Raw genomic sequence first — 26,870 nt, 5'->3', positions numbered from 1 at the left:
ACGGGAGAGGCCACAACAGTGAGAGGCCCACGTACCGCCAAAATAAACCACTTAAGTGTTTATGCCAAAATCTGGTCATCAACTGTGACCTTATAACAAAGTCAGTCTATTAAAGTACTCTGACATTTAAGTGGGGTGGGGGGTGGTGGAGGAGGGAGAGGAATGAGGAGAGGGAGCAACATGAATTAAACGCACATATTTAAGTGCAGAATGAAAGAAGAACTCTTCCAAAAGAAATAATGGTAAAACTCACACGTAAGGAAAAATGAAGAAGCAAAAAATGTAGAAGCCTAGGGTTGCATGATGTCTCATCCTACTTCTGCTGATGATAAGGTCGAGACTCAGAGTAAGTCACTTTTCCTAACATGTTTGGATTTTCAATCTGTAACAGTGTGGAGGCTATGTATTATATTACTCATTTCAAGGGAATAAGTGGGAAAATGTATAAGGAATAATTTATGTTTCCTGGGGAAAAACAATTTCACTCAATAAAAGAAAGAACAATCACAATGTTTTGAACTACAGAACACAGAAAGAAAAACAATGAACACAGACTATAATATTTTAGAAGAATTTTGAGTTATACGTGTAATACGGGCAGCAATCTGTCAAAATCTTCTGTGATGTTCATTGAAGGGTAGCAGAATATGCCACCCCAAAATATGCTTCTTTGGCATAAGGATTACTCTGTGCTATATTTTTGAGAAATAGCACACACAGGAAAAGCTTTGAAGATGAAGTAGAAGTTACCCTTTTGAAAGGAAAATTTATAAAAGAAAACTCTATTTTAAGGGCATCTCCCTCTCCATACCTGGTATAGAGGGATAACTCTTAAATTACAAGAAACTCTTACCAATGAAGAAGGCACTGACAAATCCACACAACAAATCTTACACTTGTTAACCATGCTTTTCCTGGAAACTTCCTATAAAACCCCTCCTCCACCCCTGGCCCCTGCCTTATTTCCTTTGTGTTTAGCTGAGCATGGTATTTAAGGTGGTGGCTTGGGCCATTTAAGGAATTTTACTCATGTTTCCTAGGTATCTCCTCTGTATACATGTTAATAAACTCCTATTCGTTTTTCTCTTGCTAATCTGTATTTTATTACAGGGATTCTCAACCAAGAATTGAGAAGCGTAGAGGAAAAATTATTTTTCCTCCTCTACATTCATATTTAATCTTAAAATGGTCACAAGATAGTAAAAATGAGGTAACTATGATGTAACAAGTTCAAATGTATATGTATTATCATTCAACCATTAATACTCCTAAGGTACAATTTGAATTAATGAAAGATCATGGGGCTTTCCTGTTGACATAGTGGTTAAGAATCCACCTGCCAATGCAGAGGACATGGGTTCAAGCCTGGTCCGGGAGAATCCCACATGCCACGGAGCAACTAAGCCCGTGAGTCACAACTACGGAGCCTGCGCTCTAGAGCCCGTGTGCCACAACTGTTGAAACCCATGCACCTAGAGGCCACGCTCCACAACAAGAGAAGCCACTGCAATGAGAAGCCCGCACACCACAACCAAGACTAGGTCCCCCTCACCGCAACTAGAGAAAGCCTGCACGCAGCGACAAAGACCCAATGCAGCCAAAAATTAATTAATTTTTTTAAAAAGTTCATGATAGAATAATACAGATTGATAATGCTCGATAGTTCAGAAGTATATGTTCCATATATTTTTCATATCTTAAAAAATCTGTTTTGTAATATTAAAATCACATGAGAGGGCTTCCCTGGTGGCGCAGTGGTTGAGAGTCCGCCTGCCGATGTAGGGGACATGGGTTCGTGCCCTGCTCCGGGAAGATCCCACGTGCCGCGGAGCGGCTGGGCCCCGTGAGCCATGGCCGCTGAGCCTGCGGGTCCGGAGTCTGTGCTCCGCAACGGGAGAGGCCAGAGCAGTGAGAGGCCCGCGTACCGCGAAAAAAAGAAAAAAGAAAAAATCACGTAAGTGAACTCTAATAAGATTCTTTACATTTTCTCCATATGTATTATAGGATTAGTACCTTGGCAATTTCTTGAAAATCAGAGCCCAAAACAACACAAAGAGCACAATTATAGATGCTTAGGGGAAAAAAAGAAAGAAAAAAGGAAAAAAAGAAAACATGATCCAATCTTTTGGTAATGTTCTAGGTTCTTAAAATCTATTATACTTATGAATCATTTGGATATTAGTTAAAAATTCAGACTCTAAGGCACCAAATCCCCAAATCCTGACTTGAAAGAACTGGACTTTTAAAATAAGGACCCCTAAAGCAATTCTCATGGGGATGGCTCTCAGGCTGCATTTTGAGAATAACTACTCTAAAGATTAAACCTTAGAGAAAAATATCTCGGAGTGCTTTTCCCTAATTTTTTGCCATTTTCTCCCCAGAAGAAAAAAAAGAGAAAAACCAAACTTAACGTTTTCACAATTTTATTCTTGAACTTCTTATTAATTGCTGGAGAACCTTGTTCCTTAACTGATTTTCAACTCCAATTCTAAGGCAGTATAAACACAGTGCTTTCTATTTCGCTATATAGTATACAGAATAATTTAAAAAAATACATATCTTTATTGGAGTATAATTGCTTTTAGAATAACTTTAACAAAAACAGAATTTGGCTTCTAACTTCATAATCTATTTAGATAAACTAACAATTTAATAGAAAAAGAATTTCAGAAGTTTAATAAAGGCTCTGGAAAGGATTCTAATTTGTGTATTAATTTAATTATCTGTTATTTCAGGTAAGCAGAGCACTATATTTAAGCCATTATAAACAAAACTGTTTAACAACTGGAGGAATAAATAACTTATATCACTAAAATTTCTAGTTGTAATGAACAGAGAAATCAAAAAGAGTGCATTTAAGGAAAGAAAAATGTATGAAAAATACAAAATCATCCATGTTGTATAATAACGCTATGAATATGCTGATCACAAATGTAAACAAAGGAGTCTTTCAAAAGTATATGAAAACAAGGACTAAGAAACGAAAGAAAGACAGTGAACATTTGCACTTGGCAAATTGATTATTGCCAATAATGATCAGAGATCGACTCGACCAGAGATTTTATAAAAGAGAAAATGATTCTTTACTTGGATAGTGTAAATAATTACAGCATGGTGTTTTATATCCTTTTTTATGTGGTAACACTATAATTAATTTGAAGACAACATCAGAATAAAGAACCTCATGTTGAAATTCAGACAGTATATTAAAATAATATTTTCTTCATTTATATAATCGTGGTGGAAGTGAAGTAAATAAGGTCACCACTTATTTCTGACAGGAAGAAAATTACTTTTGCTTTCAAAATAAGAAATCAAATGCAAATCAATCAAAAGATTCAGAGAAAAAATTTTACAAGGTTATTAGAATGTTTTCAGTTGAACTAGTACTTGTATTAATCTGTCATTCTTGTGTTGACACATAGCAATCACTTTAGAACCATTAGAAAGAAACTGAAATTTCAATCCAGTAATTTTTGAAAATGTAAATTAAGCAATGTCAGAGATTCACTACTCAAGTTCAGAACTGAGACCCATTTAAAATGGGTCATATATTAGAATACAAAGGAAGTAAAAAGGAAGCCTTCATAAGATAAGTTTTTTTTTAAGAAAAGAATAATAAATGGTTACATAAAATGAAAAGCAAACAAGCAAGAGGAAAAAAAATGCTAACCACATCTTCTACCACTTGCCAAAATGCCACTATTGACTAAAAATAGAGCCCTACTGAGTTGGGTAGATAGCTGTCAAAGGTTAAAAAGTAAAGGATGATCATCAAAGACTGGGATTAGGCATTATTTGCTGAAAAGGAAACAAGAATGTGAATCCAATAAGGCTGCAAAATCAATTTGTCATTCTAAGGAAAAGACGTGGAATGCTATCAAAAATAAAAACTGCTGTTTAAATTGGCTTAGGCAATAAAGAAACACTAGGACTATTAAGAAATAAGAAAACCAGGAATGTTTGTAAACATTAAATACCTAAAAATTAATTTTTGTATGTTTAGAGAATATTTAAAGAGATGATTTTGGGGGCTAAAAATCAACCAACCCACATCAAGATAAAATTTCCTGGGTCTGAACTATGAAGTTTTTCCCTCTAGAGTGGAATTTGTATAGATTGTTTCTGTATTAGACAGAGTTACAGATAATTTCTCCTACAATGCAATGTCACATGAACCCCAGGGAAGTATTATATAGCAAAGTGAAATATATTTGGTTTCTAACATTTTTATTGGATAGGGATGTGCCTTGTTTTCCCAATATAACTAAATATATTGTAGAATAACTTCTGTGTTCTTTCTCTTTCTTTGTCTTCTACTAGAACTAATAATGGCTCCAAATTTCTTAAATGAATCTATATACAGAATATGCTCAGAAGTGCACAGCCCATCAATTATTATTTAAGGAATTCAATTTTACTCCATAAAAAGAAATGAGATATGTCAAAATTATGATAATGGAATCATATGCTAGTCACAGTCCTCATTTATTAAATATTATCCATGTCAAAATAAAAAACTGATTCTGGTTTTTTTTTTTTTGCAGTACGCGGGCCTCCCACTGTTGTGGCCTCTCCCGTTGCGGAGCACAGGCTCCAGACGCGTAGGCTCAGCAGCCATGGCTCACGGGGCCAAGCCACTCCGCGGCATGTGGGATCTTCCCGGCCCTGGGCACGAACCCATATCCCCTGCATCGGCAGGCGGACTCTCAACCACTGCGCCACCAGGGAAGCCCCTGATTCTGGTTTTATGGAACCAGTTGACTAGAGAAAATGTATATATCTGAACTTCAGAAATTTTAGTGAAAATGTTATCTAAGAAAATTGTCTTATGACACAAATTCAAATTGGCTTTAGAATCAAAATAAATGTTACTTGCAAAGTATTAGTAAGTATAACAATAAATAATAAAAGTTAATTTATACGGAGAAGTTGCATATATTAAGATCTAACCTGGGCTTGACTTGACTTTACGGAAATGCTAGTGATGTTAAAAATAGAGAAAACAGTTCATTAGATTCATTTGAACACCCTGTCATAAACTAATAAGGTAAAGAAAATTTTAAATACTATAAAAATGTTGGAATAAAAAAGTAATGGGGCTTCCCTGGTGGCGCAGTGGTTGAGAGTCCGTCTGCCGATGCAGGGGACACTGGTTCGTGCCCTGGTCCGGGAAGATCCCACATGCCGCGGAGCGGCTAGGCCGGTGAGGCATGGCCGCTGAGCCTGCGCGTCCGTAGCCTGTGCTCCACAATGGGAGAGGCCACAATAGTGAGAGGCCCACGTACCGCAAAAAAAAAAAAAAGTAATGAATGTTAGGAATTAATGGTAAATTTTTAAAAGATAAGAAACTCAATTGAAAAGTTAATATATTATGAATAACCTAAAATAGGGATTTTAAATAAAAGTGTACTGAAAAGTGAAGGAATAGCTGATATTACTTCATTTATTTTTTCTAATGTTATTTATCATAATAGCCTCAGTACTAATATTAATAAAAATATATAAAGAGTCATTTCATTTTATGTGTAAACTCACTTAAGACAGGGAAGCAAAAGGCCTTGGAGTAGCAAAAATGAAGACTAAGAAGCAGACACAGGCCAGAGGTTAAGACTCTGTGCTGTCACTGCAGGGGGTGCAAGTTCGATCCCAGCTCAGGGAACTAAGATCCCGCATGGCGCACGGCACAGCCAAAAAAGAAGCAAACACATAACTTAAAACAGTCTAAGAGATTTAAGTAAAGGGCCTAACTTGTCTCAGTAGTTGGTAACTTTGAGTAACTAAAAAAAGGTTAAATTGGGCTTCCCTGGTGGCGCAGTGGTTGGGAGTTCGCCAGCCGATGCAGGGGACACGGGTTCGTGCCCCGGTCCGGGAAGATCCCACATGACGTGGAGCGGCTGGGCCCGTGAGCCACAGCCGCTGAGCCTGCGTGTCCGTAGCCTGTGCTCCACAATGGGAGAGGCCACAACAGTAAGAGGCCCGCGTACCGCAAAAAAAAAAAAAAAAAAAAGTTAAATTATGCTTTCAAATGTCATGGCAAAAAAAACTGAATGCCTCGCCGTTCTATAAACTTTTACTCTCTGGAAATATGTCATTTACTATAAAACAACAGGAAAATATTATCATTGTTAAAAAATATATTGTAGGGAGGAATTCCCTGGTGGTCCAGTGGTTAGGACTTGGTGCTTTCACTGCCATGACCCGGGTTCGATCCCTGGTTGGGGAACTAAGATCCTGCAGGCCACGTGGCGTGGCCAAAAAAATAAATAAATAAAAAAATTAAAAATAATATATATATGTATGTATACAAATGTATACATACATATAGTAGTTTAATTTTCTTTCTTTTGTTAATGCCTTAAGTTTATTTACAAATATATTTAGTATGTTGAGTTTGTTGAATTAAGAAAAATATATGCATAACATGAGAGTTGCGAGTTAAGTTTTACTTGGGGGGAAATGAAGACTGCAGCCCGGGAGACAGCGGTTCAGATAACTCTGAGAAACTTCTCCTGAAGAGGTGGGGGGAGGAGCCAGGATATATAGGAGTTTTGCAACAAAGAGCAAGTAACTGGGATGTCAAAAGACTATCTTAAATAAAGAAAACCAGATATCTCAAGTTAAGGAACTTAGTGCTTTTCTATGTATGGAAAGATCCAAGAGTCTGGGCTCACAGAAATCATCCCTTTGATGTGCACCTTAGCTATCTGGGACCTGTATTTTCACATCCTGAGTTTCCTCAGGGCTCACCGCAGGGAATAGCTGCAGTCTGATGGCTGCTAGATGGCAGGTATTCTTTTCAGCCCCGAGTTTCCTCAGGGCTCACCAGCTCACTTTGGAGGGCTGCAATCACTGGTGACTGTGACATCCTTTGTTTATTGATATGGCAGGAAATACTCCATTTATAAATATTCCATTCCATTTATAAATATTCCATTTATCAAGTTCAAGAGTCAGATCTTTTTTCAAAGAGAGTGCACCTCTTAAAATACTCCTTTTCATATGTGTTTCATGGATTATTTTTTAAGCAGTTGGTGTCTTACTACAAAGAAAGGTTCAGCAAATCCAGATCCAAAGTACAAAGTGATCATAAGTAGTAACTGCTACTTGTTTTCCACTAGAATAGTAAATACTCCCCCGGACCCTCCTCATAGTGGCTCCTACACACCACAGGGGCTGTGAACCTCCAGACAGTCTGTCCCAGCACAGCTGTGTCGGAAACTGTGAAAGGCACAAAGACTGAAGGTGGAAGAAATGGAGGCAGCACACCAAGCCTTCCTTTCCTCATGACCTTGTTCCCCTGTGTCTAGTTTAACTTTCTGAATTAACTTTATAGCTTGAGAGAAAGAAAATGTGATTAAAACTTGCAGAAAATGCCAAAGATTGACTCATTCTATTGAAAACTTTTGGATCACTTATGAATAAAGTTAGATAAAGGTTAAGAAAGATACATACTTCACATCACTGTAATACAGAAAAAGAAGACACTAAAGAATCGAGAAAAGCAGTTTTTAAAATTTAAAAAGCAATGTAAGCCATTTTCAAATAAAACATTACACAGAAACTCAACATTTATCAAGGAGAAAAAGTGAGGCAGCTGTAGCTGAAGTAAAGCAGAAACTTCACAGCCTCATACCCTCGAGTCTCAACCTCAGTTCTGTGAAAATACAGCTCACAAACAACGGAAAGTCAATAAATTCGTCAATTTACCTTTTTTCAGGTGCTGGCTTTATACCTACCTCTTCTGTAAGACTCACCTTAAATCTACCTCCTTTACAAAGCATCCTGACTTAATCAAGCTGGAATTAATTTCCTTCCACAAAAGTACCATGGAAGTTATATTGTAAACTTAATTTCCAATATTTCTAGTATTCTACATTTTACATATATCATACAGAGACACACACCCCACAACCTTTTCTGATTGAAAGCTTCTCAGATAGTGGACATGTTTCTTAGTCTATATTCATAATAATTTTTCAAATAGAAGACCCTCAATAATATACAGGGGTAAAAGGTAGGTTAATCAATGGCTAAAGGAAAAAATGTTTAAAATGTTCTAATGTAAAGAAATAAGACTTGGATTGATAACAATCCCTAGCTGCTATCTATGAAAAATCTGGAGCGGAATTGTTGTCCAATTCCCAGTGCAGATGTGGCCCCTTAGGGCTGTTCAGTTCTGTGGAAACTTAAGTCCATTACTTTAAAAAAAAAAAAAAAAAAGGAGAAGCAGATTATGGGGTGATAATTAATTTGAACCTCCCCTCCAGATTTTAAATAATTTCTATCCCATTAAGAACATTTCAGTTAATAACAATTGGTGAGGCAGGAACGTTTGCAACATCCTCCTTACAATGTACTTGGAAGTATTACTATATAATAAAAGTGCCTTAGGGTGACACAATGGCATTAGTGCTTTGTGCCTTTCAATGCTTATGTGAGTTATAAACATTATATTCCAGGAAGATGCTCTGTGTCTGACTCTATCTGGGTACGGTTTAACTCACCATTGCTGTCACCTCTGCATTTCATTTTGAATCTTGTCCAAGACTATGGAGAGAACATTGCAATAGCCCAGCTGTGCAAAACAGCAGGAGCCCTGAGCAAAATTACATCATTCCCTAAAGAAATCAGGGTAAACTTCTTCTTTAAAATTGAAATTGAAATCAGTTGCATTAGTATTATACATTTCAAGTGTTCAAGATAAAAACATTTGAAACTGAGGATGACCAGAAGGAAAGCAAGACAACTCAATGCTAGACTTTTTTTTTTTTAAGTTGATTTTCTTTTTCTTCTTCTTTTTGGCCATACCGCATGGCATGTGATATTAGTTCCCCGACCAGGGATCAAACAGGTGACCCCGGCATTGGAAGCACAGAGTCTTAACCACTAAACTGCCAAGGAAGCCCTATGCTAGACATTTTAATAGTTTTTTAAAAAAGATCCCTGGGCTTCCCTGGTGGCGCAGTGGTTGAGAATCTGCCTGCTAATGCAGGGGACATGGGTTCGAGCCCTGGTCTGGGAGGATCCCACATGCCGTGGAGCAAATAGGCCCGTGAGCCACAACTACTGAGCCTGCGCGTCTGGAGCCTGTGCTCGGCAACAAGAGAGGCCGCGATAGTGAGAGGCCCACGCACCGCGATGAACAGTGGCCCCCGCTTGCCACAACTAGAGAAAGCCCTCACACAGAAATGAAGACCCAACACAGCAAAAATTTAAAAAAAAAAAAAAAAAAAAAAAAAAGGACCCCAACCCCCAAATCCCACTTAGAGGAATCTTTTCTCCGTTACCTCCATGCCACAAGAATAACTGGAGGTGGGTGGTAGTGGACATAATTTAAAGTACTGGTGACTATAGACAAGATGTCCCCTTTGTTCAGATAAAGAGATGCTTATCTGAGATGAGCCCAAATGTCTCAAACCAACACCAACAATTAATGAGACAAAAGAAGTTCTCTCTCTTTTTCTCTCTTACTCATTCATTCAGAAGGCGTTAACTGGAAATCTATTCCCTAGACACTGCTAGGTAGATATGGCTTAAGTCCTAGGAGTTCCAATCTTTGGGAGAGAACCAGTAAAGTACACTAGAACATGATTCAAACTAAAGTAGAAGTGAGAGCACACAGCAACCAAGAGGCTCAAAGGCTGGTGATACAGATGGTGACACAGAGGAAGTGATATTTGAAGAGGGTTTTAAATGATGCTTTTGTTAGGTGAACTTGGGGAAAGATGGGGACACAAAAGGAAAGGAATTAATCAGAAAAAGAACAGCATATATAGAGATAGCAAAGCTTAAAAAGTCATGGTGTTTGGGAGCAGAATAGGGGAAAGGAATATCTGAGATATATTCTTCCTGTTCCTTACGTAAGTAATCTCATGAGAAAAGTATTATTACTCCCAAATTTATATAAAGAAACAAAGGCTCAGAGAGATTAACCTATCTAATATAACATTTATAATAAGTGGTAGATATTATAATAGGTAGGGAGATGGAAGTGTCACTAGAATTGATGCCAGAGAAGGGGAGAAGAGAATAGAAGACACAGGTAGCAACTACGATGTAAAGTGCTTTACTTTATAGGCAACAGGCGGAAATGGAGAATTTGAGGAATACAACTCTAGCAGCAGTAAAGAGTAGCTATTTTCATTTGATTCAGCTTTGGCCTTTGTAAAACAAAGGGAACACTTCTTAACTCATTCTACAAGGCTAGCTTTACCCTAACACCAAAAACAAAGATATTATTTTAAAAAACCCCAAAAACCTACAGATCAATACCTCTCAGGAACATAGATGTGAAAATCCTCAACAAAATATTAGCAAACCAAATCTAGGAATGTATAAAAAAGAATTATATACCATGGCCAAGTAGAATTTATCCTAGGTATGCAAGACTGGTTCATCAACACTTGAATGTGAATAAATGTAATCCATTACAACAACAGACTAAAGAATAAAAAAATCATATGACTTTATCAACTGATGCAGAAAAAGCAGCTGACAAAAACCAAATCCCAATCATGACAAAAGCTCTCAGAAAACTAGGAACCCAGGGGAATTTCCTCAATTTGATAAAGAGTTATCTACAAAATACCTAGCTAACATCATACTTCATGGTGAGAAACTGGAAACTTTCCTCCTAAGACTGAGAACAAGACAAGGACGTCTTGTCTCACCATTCCTATTCAACACTGTTTTAGAAGACCTAGCTAGCACAAAGACAAGAAAAGGATACAAAAGGTATATAGATTGTAGATATGTTATTATATATAGAAAATCCAGAAGACTCACCAAAAACTGTGAGGGCTAATCAACATACCCAGTAAAGTTGCAGAATACAAAATCAATATATAAATATCTGTTGCATTTCTAGTCACTAGCAACAAACTGTCAGAAAGAGAAATAAAGGGAAAAAACCCTGTAATTGCATCAAAAAGAATAAAATACCTTGGAATAAATTTAACCAAGGACGTGAAAGACCTGTACACTGAAAATTATTAAGACATTGATGAAAAAATAGAAGACATCAAAAAGAGGAAAGATATTTCATGCTCATGGAGTGGAAGAATTAATATTGTTAAACTGTCCATACTACCCAAAGCAATCTAAGATTCTATGCAATCCCTATCAAAATTAAAATGGCATTTTTCACAAAAATAAAACAATCATAAAATTTGTTTGAAACCACAAAAGACCCCAATAACCAAAGCAATCATGAGAAAAAAGAACAAAGCTGTGGCATCATGCTCCCTGATTTTGAACTATATTACAGAGTGATAGTAATCAAAACAGTATGGTATTTGCATCAAAACAGACATATTGATCAATGGAACAGAACAGAGCCAAAAATAAACTCATGACTATGTGGTCAATTAATTTATAACAAAGGAACCAAGAATACACAGAGGGGAAAGGACAGGCCCTTCAGTAAATAGTGTTGGGAAAACTGGATGGTCACATGCAAAAGAAAGAATGAATTTTGATCCCCATTTTACACTACACACAAAAGTTAACCTAAAATGGATTAAAGACTGGAATGTAAGATCTGAAACCATAAAACTCCTAGAAGAAAACGTAGGGGGTAAACTCCTTGATATCAGTCTTGGCTATGATTTGGAATTTGACACCAAAAGCTAAGGCAAAAAAAGCAAAAATAAACAAGTGGGATTATCTCAAACTAATAAAAAGCTCTGCACAGCAAATGAAATCATCAACAAAATGAGAAAACAACCTCTAGAATTGAAGAAAATATTTGCAAACCACATGTCTAATAAGAAGTTAATATCCAAAATATATAAGGAACTCCTACAACTCAACAGCAAAAAAAAGCCCCACAAACAAAAACAAAAACCCAATTAAAAAATGGGCAAAAGACCAAATAGACATTTGTACAAAGAAGACATACAGATGACCAACAGGTACATGAAAAGATGCTCAACACCACTAATCATCAGAGAAATGCAAATCAAAACCACAATGAGATACCACCTTATACCTATTAGAATAGGTATTATCAAAATAAGAAATAACAAGTGTTGATGAGGAGAAAAAGGAACCCTCCTGCACTGTTGGTGGGGAAAAAAATTGGTACAGCCACTGTGGTTGGAGGTTTCTCAAAAAATTAGAGATAGAACTACCACATGATCCAGCAATTCCAATTCTGGGTATTTATCCAAAGAAAATGAAAACACTAACTAAAAAAGATACATGTGCTCCCACGTTCACTGCAGAATTATTTACAATAGGCAAGACATGGAAGCAACCTGTGTCCATCTACGGATGAATGGATAAAGAATTTGTGAGATAAATAAATAAATATATATATATATATATAAACACACACTCACACAGAATATTATTCAGCCAGTTGTGACAACATGGATGAACCTTACAGGCATTATACTAAGTGAAATAAGTCATACAAAGAAAGACAAGTACTGTATGATCTAATTTATTTGTGGAAACAACACAAAACTGAGCTCATAGATACAGAAAACAGATGGGTGGTTGCCAGGGACTTCTCTGGTAGTCCACTGGTAGAAGAATCCGCCTTCTAATACAAGGGACGCGGGTTCGATCCCTGGTCGGGGAACTAAGATCCCATATGCCGGGGGGGCGGGCAACTAAGCCCGCGCGCCACAACTATTGAGCTTGCGCACCTCCAGGAGACAGCCCACATGCTGCAAACTACAGAGCCCACGCACCCCGGAGCCTGCGCACCACAACTAGAGAGAAGCCCACGCACTGCAATGAAAGACCCCGCTTGCTGCAACTAAGACCTGATGCAGCCAAGAAAATAAATTAAAAAAAAAAAATGATTGGTGGTTGTCAGAGGCAGGGGATTGAGGGTGGATGAAATAGGTGAAGAGGGTCGGTCTAAAGGTACAAACTTCAAGTCATAAAATAAATAAGTCATGGGGATGTAATGTACAGCTTGGTGGCTGTAATTAATAATACTGCACTGTATATCTGAAAGTTGCTACAAGAGTAGATCTTAAAAGTTCTCATCACAAGAAAAATAATTTAGTAACTGTATGGTAACAGATGTTAACTAGACTTACTGTGGTGATCATTTTGCAATATATACAAATATCAAATCATTATGTTGTATACCTGAAACTACATATAATGTATGTCAATTATACCTCAGTACAAAAAAAAAAGGAAAGAAAATTACCGATGAGAAAAAAAATCAAAGAATTTCTAAATAAACGGAGAGATAGTCTATGTTCATGGACTAAAGACTCACATTGTTAAAGTTTCTTCCCAACTTGGTCTATAGATCTATAGATTCTTCCCATCTTTACCTATAAATGCAATGCAATCTCAGTCAAAATCCCAGCAAGCTGTTTGTAGAGACTGAGAAACTGATTCTAAAATGTATATGGAAAGACTAAGGACCTAGAATAGCCGACACAGTACTAAAGAAAATGAACAAAGTTGGATGAATCACACCACCCAATTTCAAGTATTATTATAAGGCTACAGTAATCAAGACAGTGTGGTACTGGTGAAAGAATAGATATAGATCATTGGGACGTAAGAGAGAGCCTAGAAATAGACCAATACAAATGAAGTCAACTGATCTTTGACAAAGAAGAAAGCTAATTCAGTGTTGAAAGTATACTCTTTTCAACAAATGTTGGTGGAATAACTGCACATCCATATCTTTATACCCCAAATGGATCATAGACCGAAGTGTAAAGTGACACTATAAAACTTCTAGAAGACAACAAAAGAGAAAATCTAGGTGGCCTTAGGTGTAGCAATGAGATAGAAGACCAAAAGAATAATCAAAGAAAGAAAAAATTGATAAGCTGGACTTCATTAAAGGTAAAAACTTCTGCTCTGTGAAAGAAACTTTTAGAAGAATAAAAAGACAAGTCACAGCATTGGAGAAAATATTTGTAAATCACATATCTGATAAAGGACTTGTACCTAAAATATACAAAGAACTCTTAAAACTCAACAACAAAAGGAAATAATCCAATTTAAAAATGGGCAAAAGAACTGAACAAAGACCTTGCCAAAGAAGGCTTAGAGATGGAAAATAAACGAAAGGATGCTCAATATCATATGTTATTAGAGAACTGCAAATTAAAGAATAATGAAATATAACTATACCCAGTACAAAGGCTAAAATTAAAAAAAAATTTTTTTAAACTGACAATACCAACTGCTGGTGAGGATGCAGGGCAAGGGGAATTTTCATTCATTACTGGTGGGAATGCAAAATGATACACTTCTGAAGCCAGTTTGACAGGTTCTGACAAAAGTGAACATAGTCTCACCATGTATTATGGGTTGAATTGTGTCTCCCCCCCACCCCCTACCAAAAGATATATTGAAGCCCTATTCCCTCAGTATTTCAGGATGTGACCTTATTTGGATATAGGGTTGTTGCAGATGTAATGGGTTAAGATGATGTCATACTACAGTAGGGTGAGCCCTTAATCCAATGTGACTGATGTTTTTACAAGAGAAGAGACATAGACAAAAGGAAAATGCCCCATGAAGATAGAGGCAGGGATTGAAGTGATGCGTCTACAAACCCAGGAATGCCAAAGACTGCCAGCCATCACCTGAAGCCAGGAGAAAGGCATTAAACAGATTCTCCCTCAGAGCCCTCAGAAGGAACCAAACCTCCTGACACCTTGATTTCAGACTTCTAGCCTCTAGAACTGAGAGGATAAATTTCTGTTGTTTTAAGACACCAAGTTTGTGGTACTTTTTATGGCAGCCCTAGGAAACTAACATAACAATCCAGCAATTGCACTCCTAGATAATTACTCAACTGAGTATACCCACACAAACACCTACATAATCCTCAAAACTGGAAGCAACAAATATGTCCCTTCATCTTGGTGAATGGAAAAACAAACTGTGGTACATCCATATAATGGAATTTTATTCAGTGATTAAAAGAGCTATCAAGCCACAAAAAGACGCGGCTGAAACTTAAATGCATAGGCTAGGTGAAAAAAGTCAGTCTGAAAAAGCTACGAACTATATGCTGCCAATCATATGACATTCTGGAAAAGGCAAAATGATAGAGTCATTAAACACATCTTTGGTTATTGGGGTTTTGGTCTGAAGGGAATTAAATAAGTGAAGCACAGGGGATTGTTTGGGCAGTAAAACTATTCTACATGATACTGTAATGGTGATTACAAGACATTAAGCATTTGTGAAAATCCACAGAAATTTGCATTACAAAAAGTACATTTTGATGTATACAAATAATTAAAAAATAATTCAGGAGGTCAGAGGGTCCCATGATGGAATGTGAAGTGTGATACAATAATTTAAATGTATTATAGGTATATGAAACAACCTCACTGAATAAAGGAATAAGGTCTGACTTAAAGTAATTCTGAAAATGAATGGAATCTGTAAAAATAAAGGTAAAAGGAACTGTACCTAAGCACTGTACTCTAGTTGATAATTTTCCTTCCTGTCGGGGTAGAGGTTAATAATACTGAAACCACCACGCATTTATACTAGAAGTGCATAATTAATTAAATGAATGGCAGATGGTGGGAACTAGGATACTCAATGATGGAGGAGGAGGATAAAGTTAAGCAAGGGAAGTAGTTAGAATGACCCATGTGGTGACGGATTAGAGCTGGAGACATCAACAGGAACTCATGTTTAGCTTAAATACAGATACAGATGGCTACACAGATAAATATTCATAAATATGTACATACACATGCATATGTAAGAACACATGCATTCATCTCCTTGCTCCGTCAGCTGAGAGGATCCAGAAGAAATGACACCCTGGTGAAAATGAGTACACCTAGCAGCTAGATCTGGTTCTAATATCTCTCTCCAATAGAAAGAACCCGGGTATCCTGGAGAAATGCGTGATTCAAGTACTGGGGTAGGAAATATACAGGATAAGACTGGAGCATCTTGTAGTGCCAGAAAGTAAGAAAATGCTGAAAAGCCAAAGAAAACAAAACCCCAAACAGAACAGCCTACAATGAAGGGGGCAAATCAAAGGGACACAGGAGTGAATTCAACGAGCTCCCAATGGCCAAAGGTGGAACCATTTTAGCAACAAAATAAAGTGAATATGCATGAGTCCTACTGATATGATAAAGTAAGTGAGTGAACAAATGAATTCTGAATAATTTATGTATTTATTTATTCTGCCTTTAAGGAAGTAGAGCATAAATCCCCATTTCTTAAGTATGGGCTGCATATAGTTACTTTCCTTCAAAAAATACAGTATGGGAAGGGACCAAAAAAAAAAACCAAACGCAGTAACTTTACAGGGGAAAAACCTGACAAACATTACATCAAACCAGGTGATCAAGATTAACATTAACAGTGATAAGTCATATTGATATTATGTACCCTTGGTATGACATGATGACAATGGCACTTAACCTTTGTGGTCTTCTTGCCCAAAACCCAGTACCTCAGTCTGATCATGAGAAAAACATCAGACAACATATCCCAATTAAGGAACATTTTACAAAATACTGAACCATTAACTCTCAAAACTGTAAACGTCTTCAAAAACAAGGAAAGTCTGAGAAACTGTCACAACCAAGAGAGGCTATTGGTTATCTGTCATGTCTATTTAAGACATGACTACTAAATGCAATGTGTATACCGGATGGAATCCTGGAAAAGAAAAAGGACATCAGTGAAAATATGAGGAAATCTAAATGAAGTATGGTTTTTAGTTAACAACACTAGTATATGAATATTGGTTCATTAATTGAGACATTACTAATCTAAGTAACTAGTAACGGGGGACTGGCTTTGAGGCATGAGAACTCTCTGTACTATGTTCACAATAATTCTATAAAACTAAACCTGTTCTAAAATTTAAAACTTATTTTTAAAAAAGGACATTCAAAAAATAGTAAAGCTGGCCTTAAAAATGAGGAAAGGAAGGAAGCAGTCAAATGATACTGATTTAGAGGAATATAGACCATCTCAGCTGCACAAATGCCATCACCTATATCATTCATTTGAGCACTATGTCTTGCAGATTCTTCTGTACTTAAGAATCCTGTTTCAAAACACAAAAAGTGGGCTTCCTTGGTGGCGCAGTGGTTGAGAGTCCACCTGCCAATGCAGGAGACACGGGTTCGTGCCCTAGTCCGGGAAGATCCCACATGCCGCGGAGCGGCTGGGCCTGTGAGCCATGGCCACTGAGCCTGCGCGTCCGGAGCCTGTGCTCCGCAAAGGGAGAGGCCACAACAGTGAGAGGCCCGCGTACCGCAAAAAAAAAACAAAAAAAACACAGAAAGTCTAGTACCTGGAGATTTTGTATAGAATAGCAATAATGGACTTGGGTGCTGAATTATTTTAGGTTAGATATCAGCTCCTAGCATGTTCTAGCTGTATTTACTTAATATACCTGTGCCTCAGCTTTCTCATCTGGAAAATGATGGTGGTAATAATAATCATAATACTCTGTTGGGTTGTCCTGGGATGAAATAAATTAATACATGTAAATCACTAAAACAGAACCCGGCACATATGTGTTAATTAAGTATTAACTCTTTAATCAGTCCATTCATTCAACAGAAATGGACCACCAACAAAGAGGGGTTATGAATCAGAAAGAGTAAAAGCTCAGAGGGGAAAGTATTCAGTTCAACTTGGGTCTGGTAAAGGGAAACAAGGATTTGTAGAAGCAAATGGAATAAAAATTATCACCTCAGCTCACTTTGTCAAACCAGGGTAGGCTTATATAAAAGGAAAACTAAAATTCTTCATGTCTAGTTTAATTTCTTTGTCCTCAAACCTATAAAGTTAATGTTGGCAGAGACTATATCACAATATCAATTTTAAGGTCTTCTGATAGAAATAATCTTCCCGAGGGGGTTCTTCAGTGTTTCCAGACACCTACAGATTTCTGCCTGCAGAGAAAATGACAAGGCTTTTCAAACTTCAGCCTACAGAAAAACTTCTGCGAGCACTCAACAGGTTCCACAGCCTCTCCCCTCCAAACTTCTCTTCCAGAGAAGCACCTTGACCAAAAGAAAAGCATCCATAATGACAACTCTATGGTCTCTGTTCCAAATATATATCTATTAATCCCAAAATAGCCACAAAGTAAGCCAAGCCAAGTAGCTTAGCCTTGACAAATGGTTTCCTTTTCTTTTGAAAAAGGAAGGAAAGCAATACTTTATTTGGTATACCATCCCCCTGACTCCAAATGTTTTCTCAAGTAACAGGAAGGAAACTCAGGGAAAAGCTGGGGGTGGGGGCAGGGGCGCGGGACTTAAGTAGAGTACTAACAAAAAATGTCACATAAGAATCTTCTGACTTTGATAATAGATTCAATAGACAAGACAGAATCCATGTACTGACAGCATTTTGTCTATAAGGACACAATTATTAGGCTATTCATATAAATCTAGGATGTTAATCCCATCTTCTTAAGTAAAAATGAAGATGACAAAAATTTTCTAAATGCTCGGTTTCTACAAAGAATAATAGCCTTTAGATACTTGACAAATAAGGTAGTAAGTATATAGGTTTGATATTTTCCTCATGTATATCGAATTAAATTACCTGTTGTGTGTTAATATGAAATTATTTTTCATATTTAAAATCTTTTTATGAATAAAAATTTTCAATAATTTTCAACAGAACAAGGACACAGTGGTTAAAAAATTATTAAAGAACAGTAAAGATAATAGTGCAACAGCCTCACTACAGACTGTGACCTGAATTCCATTATTAAAGGAATACAAATTCACAAGTTTCTGTATATTTACTACACGGTTCTTGAAACAACACTTGACTACATTAAACCAAGAAGGGGGAAAAGGATTTAAAACAGTTTAAGCTAAGTTTGCAAAGTTAGTTTTATTAAAAGTTGCAGCTTTGTTGGTTATCTGAAATATAGTTTTATAATTGAAATACTCAATGATCACACAATTAGACAATTAAACAGAACTTGTCATCATTCCCATTTTAGGTTAATGACTATCTCCTATACAGTAGATAGATTACATAATTCCACAAAGATTGAATACATTAGAAAAAGACAATAGTAGAAAAATACTAGAAGAGAGGGGAGTTATTCCAGTGAAGGAAGTCATTTGCTTCTAAAGCTATGGAGGAAAGATCACAGCAGACAACTAAATTACACAATACTCTAAGTGGGTATTCAAGCATCTTAAAAAAGTAGGTTCAATAACAGAGATGTAATATTGCTCTCCTAAAGCTTTTAGCTATTTGATGAGTCAAATATTCATTATATCAAAAAATACATATTTTTAAAAATAAATTTATTAATTTATTTTTGGTTAAGTTGGGTCTTCGTTGCTGTGCATGGGCTTTCTCTAGTTGCAGTGAGCGGGGGCTACTCTTCATTGTGGTGCGTGGGCTTCTCATTGGGTGGTTTCTCTTGTTGAGAAGCACGGGCTCTAGGCACATGGGCTTCAGCAGTTGTGGCACATGGGCTCAGTAGTTGTGGCTCATGGGCTCTAGAGCACAGGCTCAGTAGTTGTGGCGCACGGGCTTTGTTGCTCCACAGCATGTGGGATCTTCCCGGACCAGGACTTGAACCTGTGTCCCCCGCATTGGCAGGTGGATTCTTAACCACTGTGCCACCAGGGAAGCCCTCAAAATATATTTTTTAATTTAAAAATCAAAACTTGGTTGACCTCCAAATTATAAACTGCATTTCCTCCTATGACTTCACTACCATTTTGTGATAAGAGCAAGAGAAGGAGAACAGTATTAGAAAATAAAATGAAGGTCAAACCAGAGTTCATGTAATTTACATATATACAAGTTTCCTTCTACTTCAAGACTTTTAATTTACTCACTTTCATCCACACTAACTCAGTAAGATTCCACAGAAATGGCATTTCAACTCAACCAAAAACAGAGGATATTAGTGGTTTTGAGCTGTGATCTTAGAATTGTACATCATTACGTTATTTCTGTGGCCTGTTTTTTGTACTTATGTGTAAAATTGAGGATTTTTCCTTAATTAACCTTATTGATAGGATTTGACATAATAAACCTCAGAAAGTCAAATAGTTGTAAAAGAATGAGAGTCTTTAAAATGCTGGTGAAAAAAAGGAGATATGAGGGACACAAAAGTGGAATCTTCTTTTAAGTACTGAGAAAATATTAAATGGTTCTTTTAAATTTATTAAATAAAAAAATAAGAATGGTTTTGAAAGATAAGCACAAATCACTCAACATGTGACAAATGTAACTGTAAATAATTGGAGATGAAAAGTGATTGGTATAAAGAAAAACTCTTGTTGGCTAAAAGGTTCATCATGAACTCATCATGCACAATCCTTAGTCTAATGTCAATTGAGGAGAAGACAGGAGTTTGTTGGAGAATATAAAAGTTAAGAAGAGTTAAGGTGCTGATCAAGTTCAATCCATGAATGATTCTGCACATTTAAGGCCTATGCAAATCTCTACAACATCAAATTGAAGAACAAGGTAGCAATGCAATGTCATAGCCACTAAGATGTTCCCCATGAATTGCTTGGGGAAATTATCAAGATAATGTTACACATTATGGTATATTTCCCGTGGACATAAAACTGGTCTGTTTAAAAAAAATTACTGAGACACACATCCATACATATATCATACACATATTTTATACATATTATACAAAATGGTTATGCCTAGTTTGGAGGTTGAAGGATGAATTTATATTCCTATTTGGTGAAAACATATTCGGGGATTAAAAACATAAGCTTCTTCTAGTCATTTTGGACTCTCAAATTTATAAATTTATGAAGATTCTTTTGGAATGCATCCTGTTCCAAAATAGAAATTTCTACTGTTTTCCAAATGTCTATGTCCTGTCTCTTTAATTACACTGTTGAAGTTTTTCACAGGCAATGACTGTTTCTAACTATAACATCTAGTCTAAACAAATGCCTATAGAATGAAGAGTTCAAACTAAAAACTTCAGTAATTATAAATCAGCATGAACTAAGAAACCCTATATGAACCTTCTGCTTGGCAATCATATGCATATTATACTCTTATTCATTTTTTTCCTGAAGAAGAGATAGTGGAGATAAGCCACTGGTGAGCCTACATGTAACTAAAACTAAAAGACAGTTAATTGGGAGAATCTTTTATGGTTTCACTTATATTTTAAAAAAATTCAGTATCCATTTTCCTCACCTCTATTATATTTTTAAATGTATATGTTTTGCTGTTATCCTTAAAGACATCATGAAAACAGCAACACATTTTCCAAAATGATATTAAAAATTAGAACTTTATTGATCTACATCGTTCTGAGAATGTATGTAAAGAGTATTGTAGTTTATGTAGCAAGAACTTCCATTTCAGTGAAAAAACCTGTATATGAATGTATACGAGTACGTGCCCCTTAAAGGTATCAAATTGTTTAGTAATAGTAAAATGCCATTTTAACATTATGCTTCACACTCATACAAAACAATTAACAATAACCTTTAGAGCCAAATCTTAAAAGTTCAGCTTCTAAGCAAGCAGCATTATGACAAGTAGAAAAGAGTTCAGTTTCATTTGGGGCTGCATTCATGCTTCTGAGGCCAAAAGTATAGAATTTTGAATCACTAATGTTAACACTAACATGTTCCAAATGCATGCCTTGCACACGGGCACGTGCACACGCATGTGCACACGCACACTCTCTCTTTCTCATTCTTATTCTCTCTGCTGCCCCCATGCCCCGCCCTCCCTCGCTCTCCCACTGTCCTCTCCACATACAGATATATAGTCATATGAAAGTCAGAGAACACAGGGTAAATAACAGATAACAAAAACTGGTTGGGGAATTTTATAAAAGACATAAAAATCATGAAAACACTTACTTCATCAGCCACCATACACCTGGAAAAAACAAAAATAAAACCAAATTAATCTCTTAATTACCAAAGTCAGCCATTTAAAAAGTTCTGATCGAGTAGCTTGCCACAAAATAGTTTACAAATGTTAAAGTACTAAGCCAGAGAGAGGTGTTTATAAGTGTGCATGAGAAAATGGGCCATTGCTGATTTATAAGACTCTCCAGCTGCCAACAGCATATGGATGTGGGAGTGTTACGAGTTTCAGGTGTACTGTTTCCTACATCCCACCAATGGTGACAGCTACAATGACCCTTCAAAATGTGAGCAAAATGGCAAGTGACTGTACCAATGACTTCCCTCTGTACCAATGACTTCCCTCCGTACCAATAAACCTTAAAATTGGTCTTCCCTAGAGATTAGAAGAATGCTGTATTAAAGTGCATTAGCATGTTACAGGTAAAAGTATATACGCTATATTATACATGCTAAGCCTATTTTCAAGCTGAATTTTGGTTTCTACTATTATTTTACTGAGTTCTCTCTTCTCTGTTCTTTCTTGTTAACCTATAGAAGTAAATTCTATCCACTGAAAATTGAGGATGGGGGCATAAACTGAGGTCCTAAGTAGAAGAAAAAACCAAAGAGCAAAAAGAAAGAATAGCAGATATGGTCAAGATCATGAGGGGTCCCTTAGAAACAGTGAGTACATTGTAAGGAGAAAAACCTATCTCTTAACTGAGGGGATTTCCAGGCAATGTAAAAAAAAATACTGGAATATTATAAAAATCAGAGAGGAAAAAAGTCCCTATATGTATTTTTTCCTTCCTTTATTCCCAATGGCCTTGACATTATACAATACTACATGGTTTCTTTTAACATAAGACACAAATTAATAATTTGGTAATAAATATATCATTAAGGAATAAGTTACAAGTAAAATGGAATTTCATTCTTAAAATGAAAAAAGATGTCAGGTTACATATTAAGTATTTTTATGGAAAAATAAAATACAAATACTTTAATTGAAATTTAAAACATATGCAAGAGTAAAAAGTTTATTACATTTTTTGCAAACAAGCCTAAAAAGCAGAAAACTAAAAAGCAATACTTTGAAAAATATGACTTATTTCCAGGAAGATTCATGCATATACCTACTTTTTCATTGTAAAATCCAACTCAAATTTGGAAAAGATGTCACTTTAAGTATATATTATATATTGAGTGCCTACTATGTACCTGGCTCTGTCCTATGTGCTAGGGATATAGCAGTGAATTTAAAAGTCTTTCCCTCATAGAGGGTAACTGGAAGAATTTCTGACAATGAACAAATAAATGATTCAAGTGGTGATACATGCTATTAAAAAAAACTAAAACAGGGTAGGTGGAATAGGGAAATAAGGGAGGAGCTATTTTATAGGGTGGTCAGGAATAATCTTTATGATAAGGCAATTCCAACAGATCTGAACAAATCACAAATTTAATGAGGAAGGGAATCATGAGAAAATCTGGAGGAAGGGTACTCTCAGCAAAGGGATGAGGGAGTGCAAGAACCCTGAGATAAGATGATTATGATGTAGTTAAGCAAGAGGAAGGAAGCTAACGTGATTAAAGTGGACTGAGTCATGGAAAATGGTAGAAAATAAGGTTGGAAGCACCTAGGGTCCTGACCACGGTGAACCTTACATGCAATGGCACGAAGTCTAGATTTTATTAGAATCCTTTGGAAGTAAGCAACATTTTACCTTTTAAAAAGATTACTCTGCCTTCTAGAGAATAAACTGTAGAGGGCAAGAGCAGAAGCACAGAAGGCAGTCAGGAGGCACCTGAAGTAGACCAGGAAAGGAAAAAGGATAGATGGATGCATGGTAGAGATGACGGAGGTGAGAAGTGGTCAGTTTAGGTACATTTTGAAAGTACAGCCAACAGGATTTGCTGATCGACTGGGATGTGGATATAAAATGAGAGACAGAGAAAAATGAATCTTAAGATACTGTCTTAAGCAATTAACTGAAAAATGGGGGTAATGCACTCACTGAGACAGGAAAGGCTGGGAGAGGAGTAGGTTTGGAGATGATAATCCAAAGTTCGGTTTGGACGTGTAACCTTTGTGATATCCATTAGATATCCGAGTTGAACTGTTGAGTGGGCCACTGGATATGTGAGTTGGGGGAATGGTAGGGAACTGGAGATATAATAAATCTGAGACTCATTAGAATGTAATGGCATTGGAATGAGAAAGGATCCAGGGTATTCTGTAATATGACAACTTGACTGTGGCTTGTTTTCCTCTATGCCCAACTCCAAGTTCCTTAACTTTCTAAAGAGAAGCAGAGGCTGTGACCTGAAGGCTGCTAGATAAGGTTTATGACTCTAGTGAAGAACTGGTATGCAACTAAATTGCCCTGTGGGTGGCTGACTGAAAAGCAGCATCAGAGCCCCAGGCAACAACTAAGGGCTGTGGATTGCTGGACTGGCTTGGCTTTCAAGTATCTGAAGACCCCAGTTGTAAGATTATCTTGGAGCCCTCTGGATATGCTGGATTTTAACAGGAGACAAGTGGGCTTTCCTGACTTTGGAAACTAGGGCAGTTCAAGTACATCAGAGAGCACTGGGCTTCCTTCAGGTATCTCTAGTGGGGCTGTCCTTCAACTTTAGGCACTAAATCTATCCCGACCTCTGGCATTTCTGCTATTAAGGGCAGTTCAGCAACCAGACCTGATTTCCAATGAGCTATCACAGAAAAATAACAGATCATGTGAGAGGCCCAAGCATTTGAAAAAGCAGAATACAAGTGAATAATCAGGACACATATCTAGTGAAAGAGAAGTGCTAGAAAAGATAAAAACCTACACAAAAATTGTTTCAGCACTTAAGTAAATTCTAATGCAACACACACACACACACATTCATACACACACACTCTCTTCTATGATTTCCAGACTAAAATGAGTAAATGAATTTTGAAAAAAATGTGATCATTATTGACACCTGAGCAGGCTAGAAGATGAAGTGCAAAGATTATCTCAAAGCACAGAGCAGAAAGTTAAATAAATGGAAGTAGTGAAGGAAAAGAAAAAAACAAACAAACAAAAAAAACATTTGAAGGATAGATCCAGAAAACTAATGTGAAAAACAGGTGTTCAAAAGAGGAAAAGACACACCATATGAAGGAGAGACAACAATTAAGTAAATAATAAAAGAAAATTTCTCTGGGCTAAAGAAACACCTCTGGTGGATAATTGAAAAGGGTAACCATGTTTCAGGGTGAATTGAAGAGAAAAGACAAGTATCTACTCACATCCTTATAAAATTCATTAATCTTATAAATAAAGAAAAAAACCTTGTAAGTATTCAGACAGAAAGAACAATTATCATTAAGGGAAAAAACAAGTGTATTGGAATTTTATCATCAACACCAGAGACTAAAAAACAATGGAAGCTAATCTAGACTACTTGAAAGGAAAGCAGAAGAACTCATGGATCTTATATCCAGCTGAGATACCCATTAATTAAAAGGGATAACAAAAAGATATTTGAGGTTAACCAAGATCTCCAAGATTATATCACTCAAGCAAACCATCTGAGGAAACATACTTAAGAAAAATAGCCAAACAATAAAAACACCTTAACACAGATTCAAGATAGGAGAAGATGAAAAGGAAATCTGGTGAGCAATATGTATGAATTTAATGGATGATGTGTATTCTAAATAAGGACTCTAGAAGAAGGGACACATTCTGAATGTGCAAAATTGAAGGGAGGTAACAAAGGAGAGGGGATACTAAAATTATTCTAAAGCAGAATACCAAACAGATGATATTTAAAGCCAGGAGACTAAATGAGATCACCTAGGAAGAAGAGAAGAGAGCTACTGACTGAGCCGTGGAGCACTCCAACAATTAGAGGTCACGAAAGGGAGAAGGATCCAGCAAGGGAAACTGAGGACTGTCCAGTAATGTAAAAAGACACAAGAAGAATGTAGTGACCTAGAAGCCAAGTTAAGAAAGTGTTTTGAGAAGGAGAGAATGAACAACTATAACAAATGCTGCTGAGAAGTCTAGTGAAATAAGGTCCAAGAACTGATCATTTGATTCATAGCTCTGACAAGAGCAACTCTGATACAACAGTAGGGAACAAAAGCCCTACCTGAATGGGTTCAAGAGAGAATGGGAAGAGAGGAAGGGGAGAGAGTGAGACGACATTATTGTCTTAAGGAATTATCCTGTAAAGGGAGCAAAGAAATATGGTAGTAGCCAGCAGGAAAACTAGGGTACAGAGAAGATTTTTTAAAGATAGAATAGTATACATAACCCCATAAATATCTTATTGACTCTATGAGTGCAACATCTGTGGATCAGGAACTTGGGAATCAAGTCAAGACAATAAATAAAAATGAGAAGGTAGCTATGCATGAAGATGATAACAGAAGCAGAAATGAATGAGATTCTCCTGTGTAAACTGTAAAAAGGAGGGAATTTTTTTCATGGCTAGATCCTCGGGAAACATTCTTACTTCAAAAGCAAAGGGAAGGAACTAAAAGTATTCAAGGAGGTGGAGAACAAGGAGTGGGGACTAAGAAGTCCAGGGGAAACACATCCACTACAGGGTAAATGGGTTAACAGTGTCTAACACCACGAAGATGTTGTCAAGGATGAGGGCTAAAAGGCCACCATACTAAGTTATCAGGAGCTCACTTGTAAGCTCACTTGCAATCCTCACTTGTTAAGAGGACTGTGGATAGTAAAAAAGGGAGGCGACAGATACAGAGTAATCAGAAAGGAATTTTGGTAGCAAAAAGAAAAGAAAAATTAAAAATAGGGCAGTAGCTATATAACATGTTGGAAACCTGAACAGTGGGCATGGAGTCAACAGCGAGAAGGGAAACAAGAAAGATGACTGATGGAGACCATAATATAAAAAGGGAAAATATAGCTAATCCAATTTCTTACTTCATAAAAATTTTACACCACATTTGAATGAAACTAAAGTCTACTTTGTAAATGAAGGACTGCCCATAATTACTTTATATCCAAGGAAATAAAAACAGCTTTTTCTCCCATTGGGAAATGG

General features: G+C 36.7%; 2 protein-coding genes across 6 annotated transcripts in view; both read right to left on the bottom strand.

The window, feature by feature from the left end:
• Positions 1-26,870, bottom strand: part of ZRANB3 (zinc finger RANBP2-type containing 3) — a 275,954-nt gene that overhangs the window by 134,660 nt on the left and 114,424 nt on the right. For all 5 annotated transcript variants that reach the window (XM_032638607.1, XM_032638608.1, XM_032638610.1 and 2 more), the window contains one exon: positions 21,825-21,843. In XM_032638607.1, the coding sequence (XP_032494498.1) occupies positions 21,825-21,843 (19 nt within the window). The remainder of the gene's footprint in view (positions 1-21,824; positions 21,844-26,870) is intronic.
• On the bottom strand, positions 7,017-7,288 carry LOC116756764 (cytochrome c oxidase subunit 7C, mitochondrial-like). Its single transcript, XM_032637677.1, is given in 2 exon segments — positions 7,017-7,120; positions 7,123-7,288. Coding segments are annotated over 2 exon segments (270 nt in total).

Source organism: Phocoena sinus, chromosome 7 (genome assembly GCF_008692025.1).
Source record: "Phocoena sinus isolate mPhoSin1 chromosome 7, mPhoSin1.pri, whole genome shotgun sequence".
NCBI classification, from domain to species: Eukaryota; Metazoa; Chordata; class Mammalia; order Artiodactyla; family Phocoenidae; genus Phocoena; species Phocoena sinus.
Note: the sequence above shows the minus strand (reverse complement) of the source record. Positions and strands in the feature narration are given on the sequence as shown.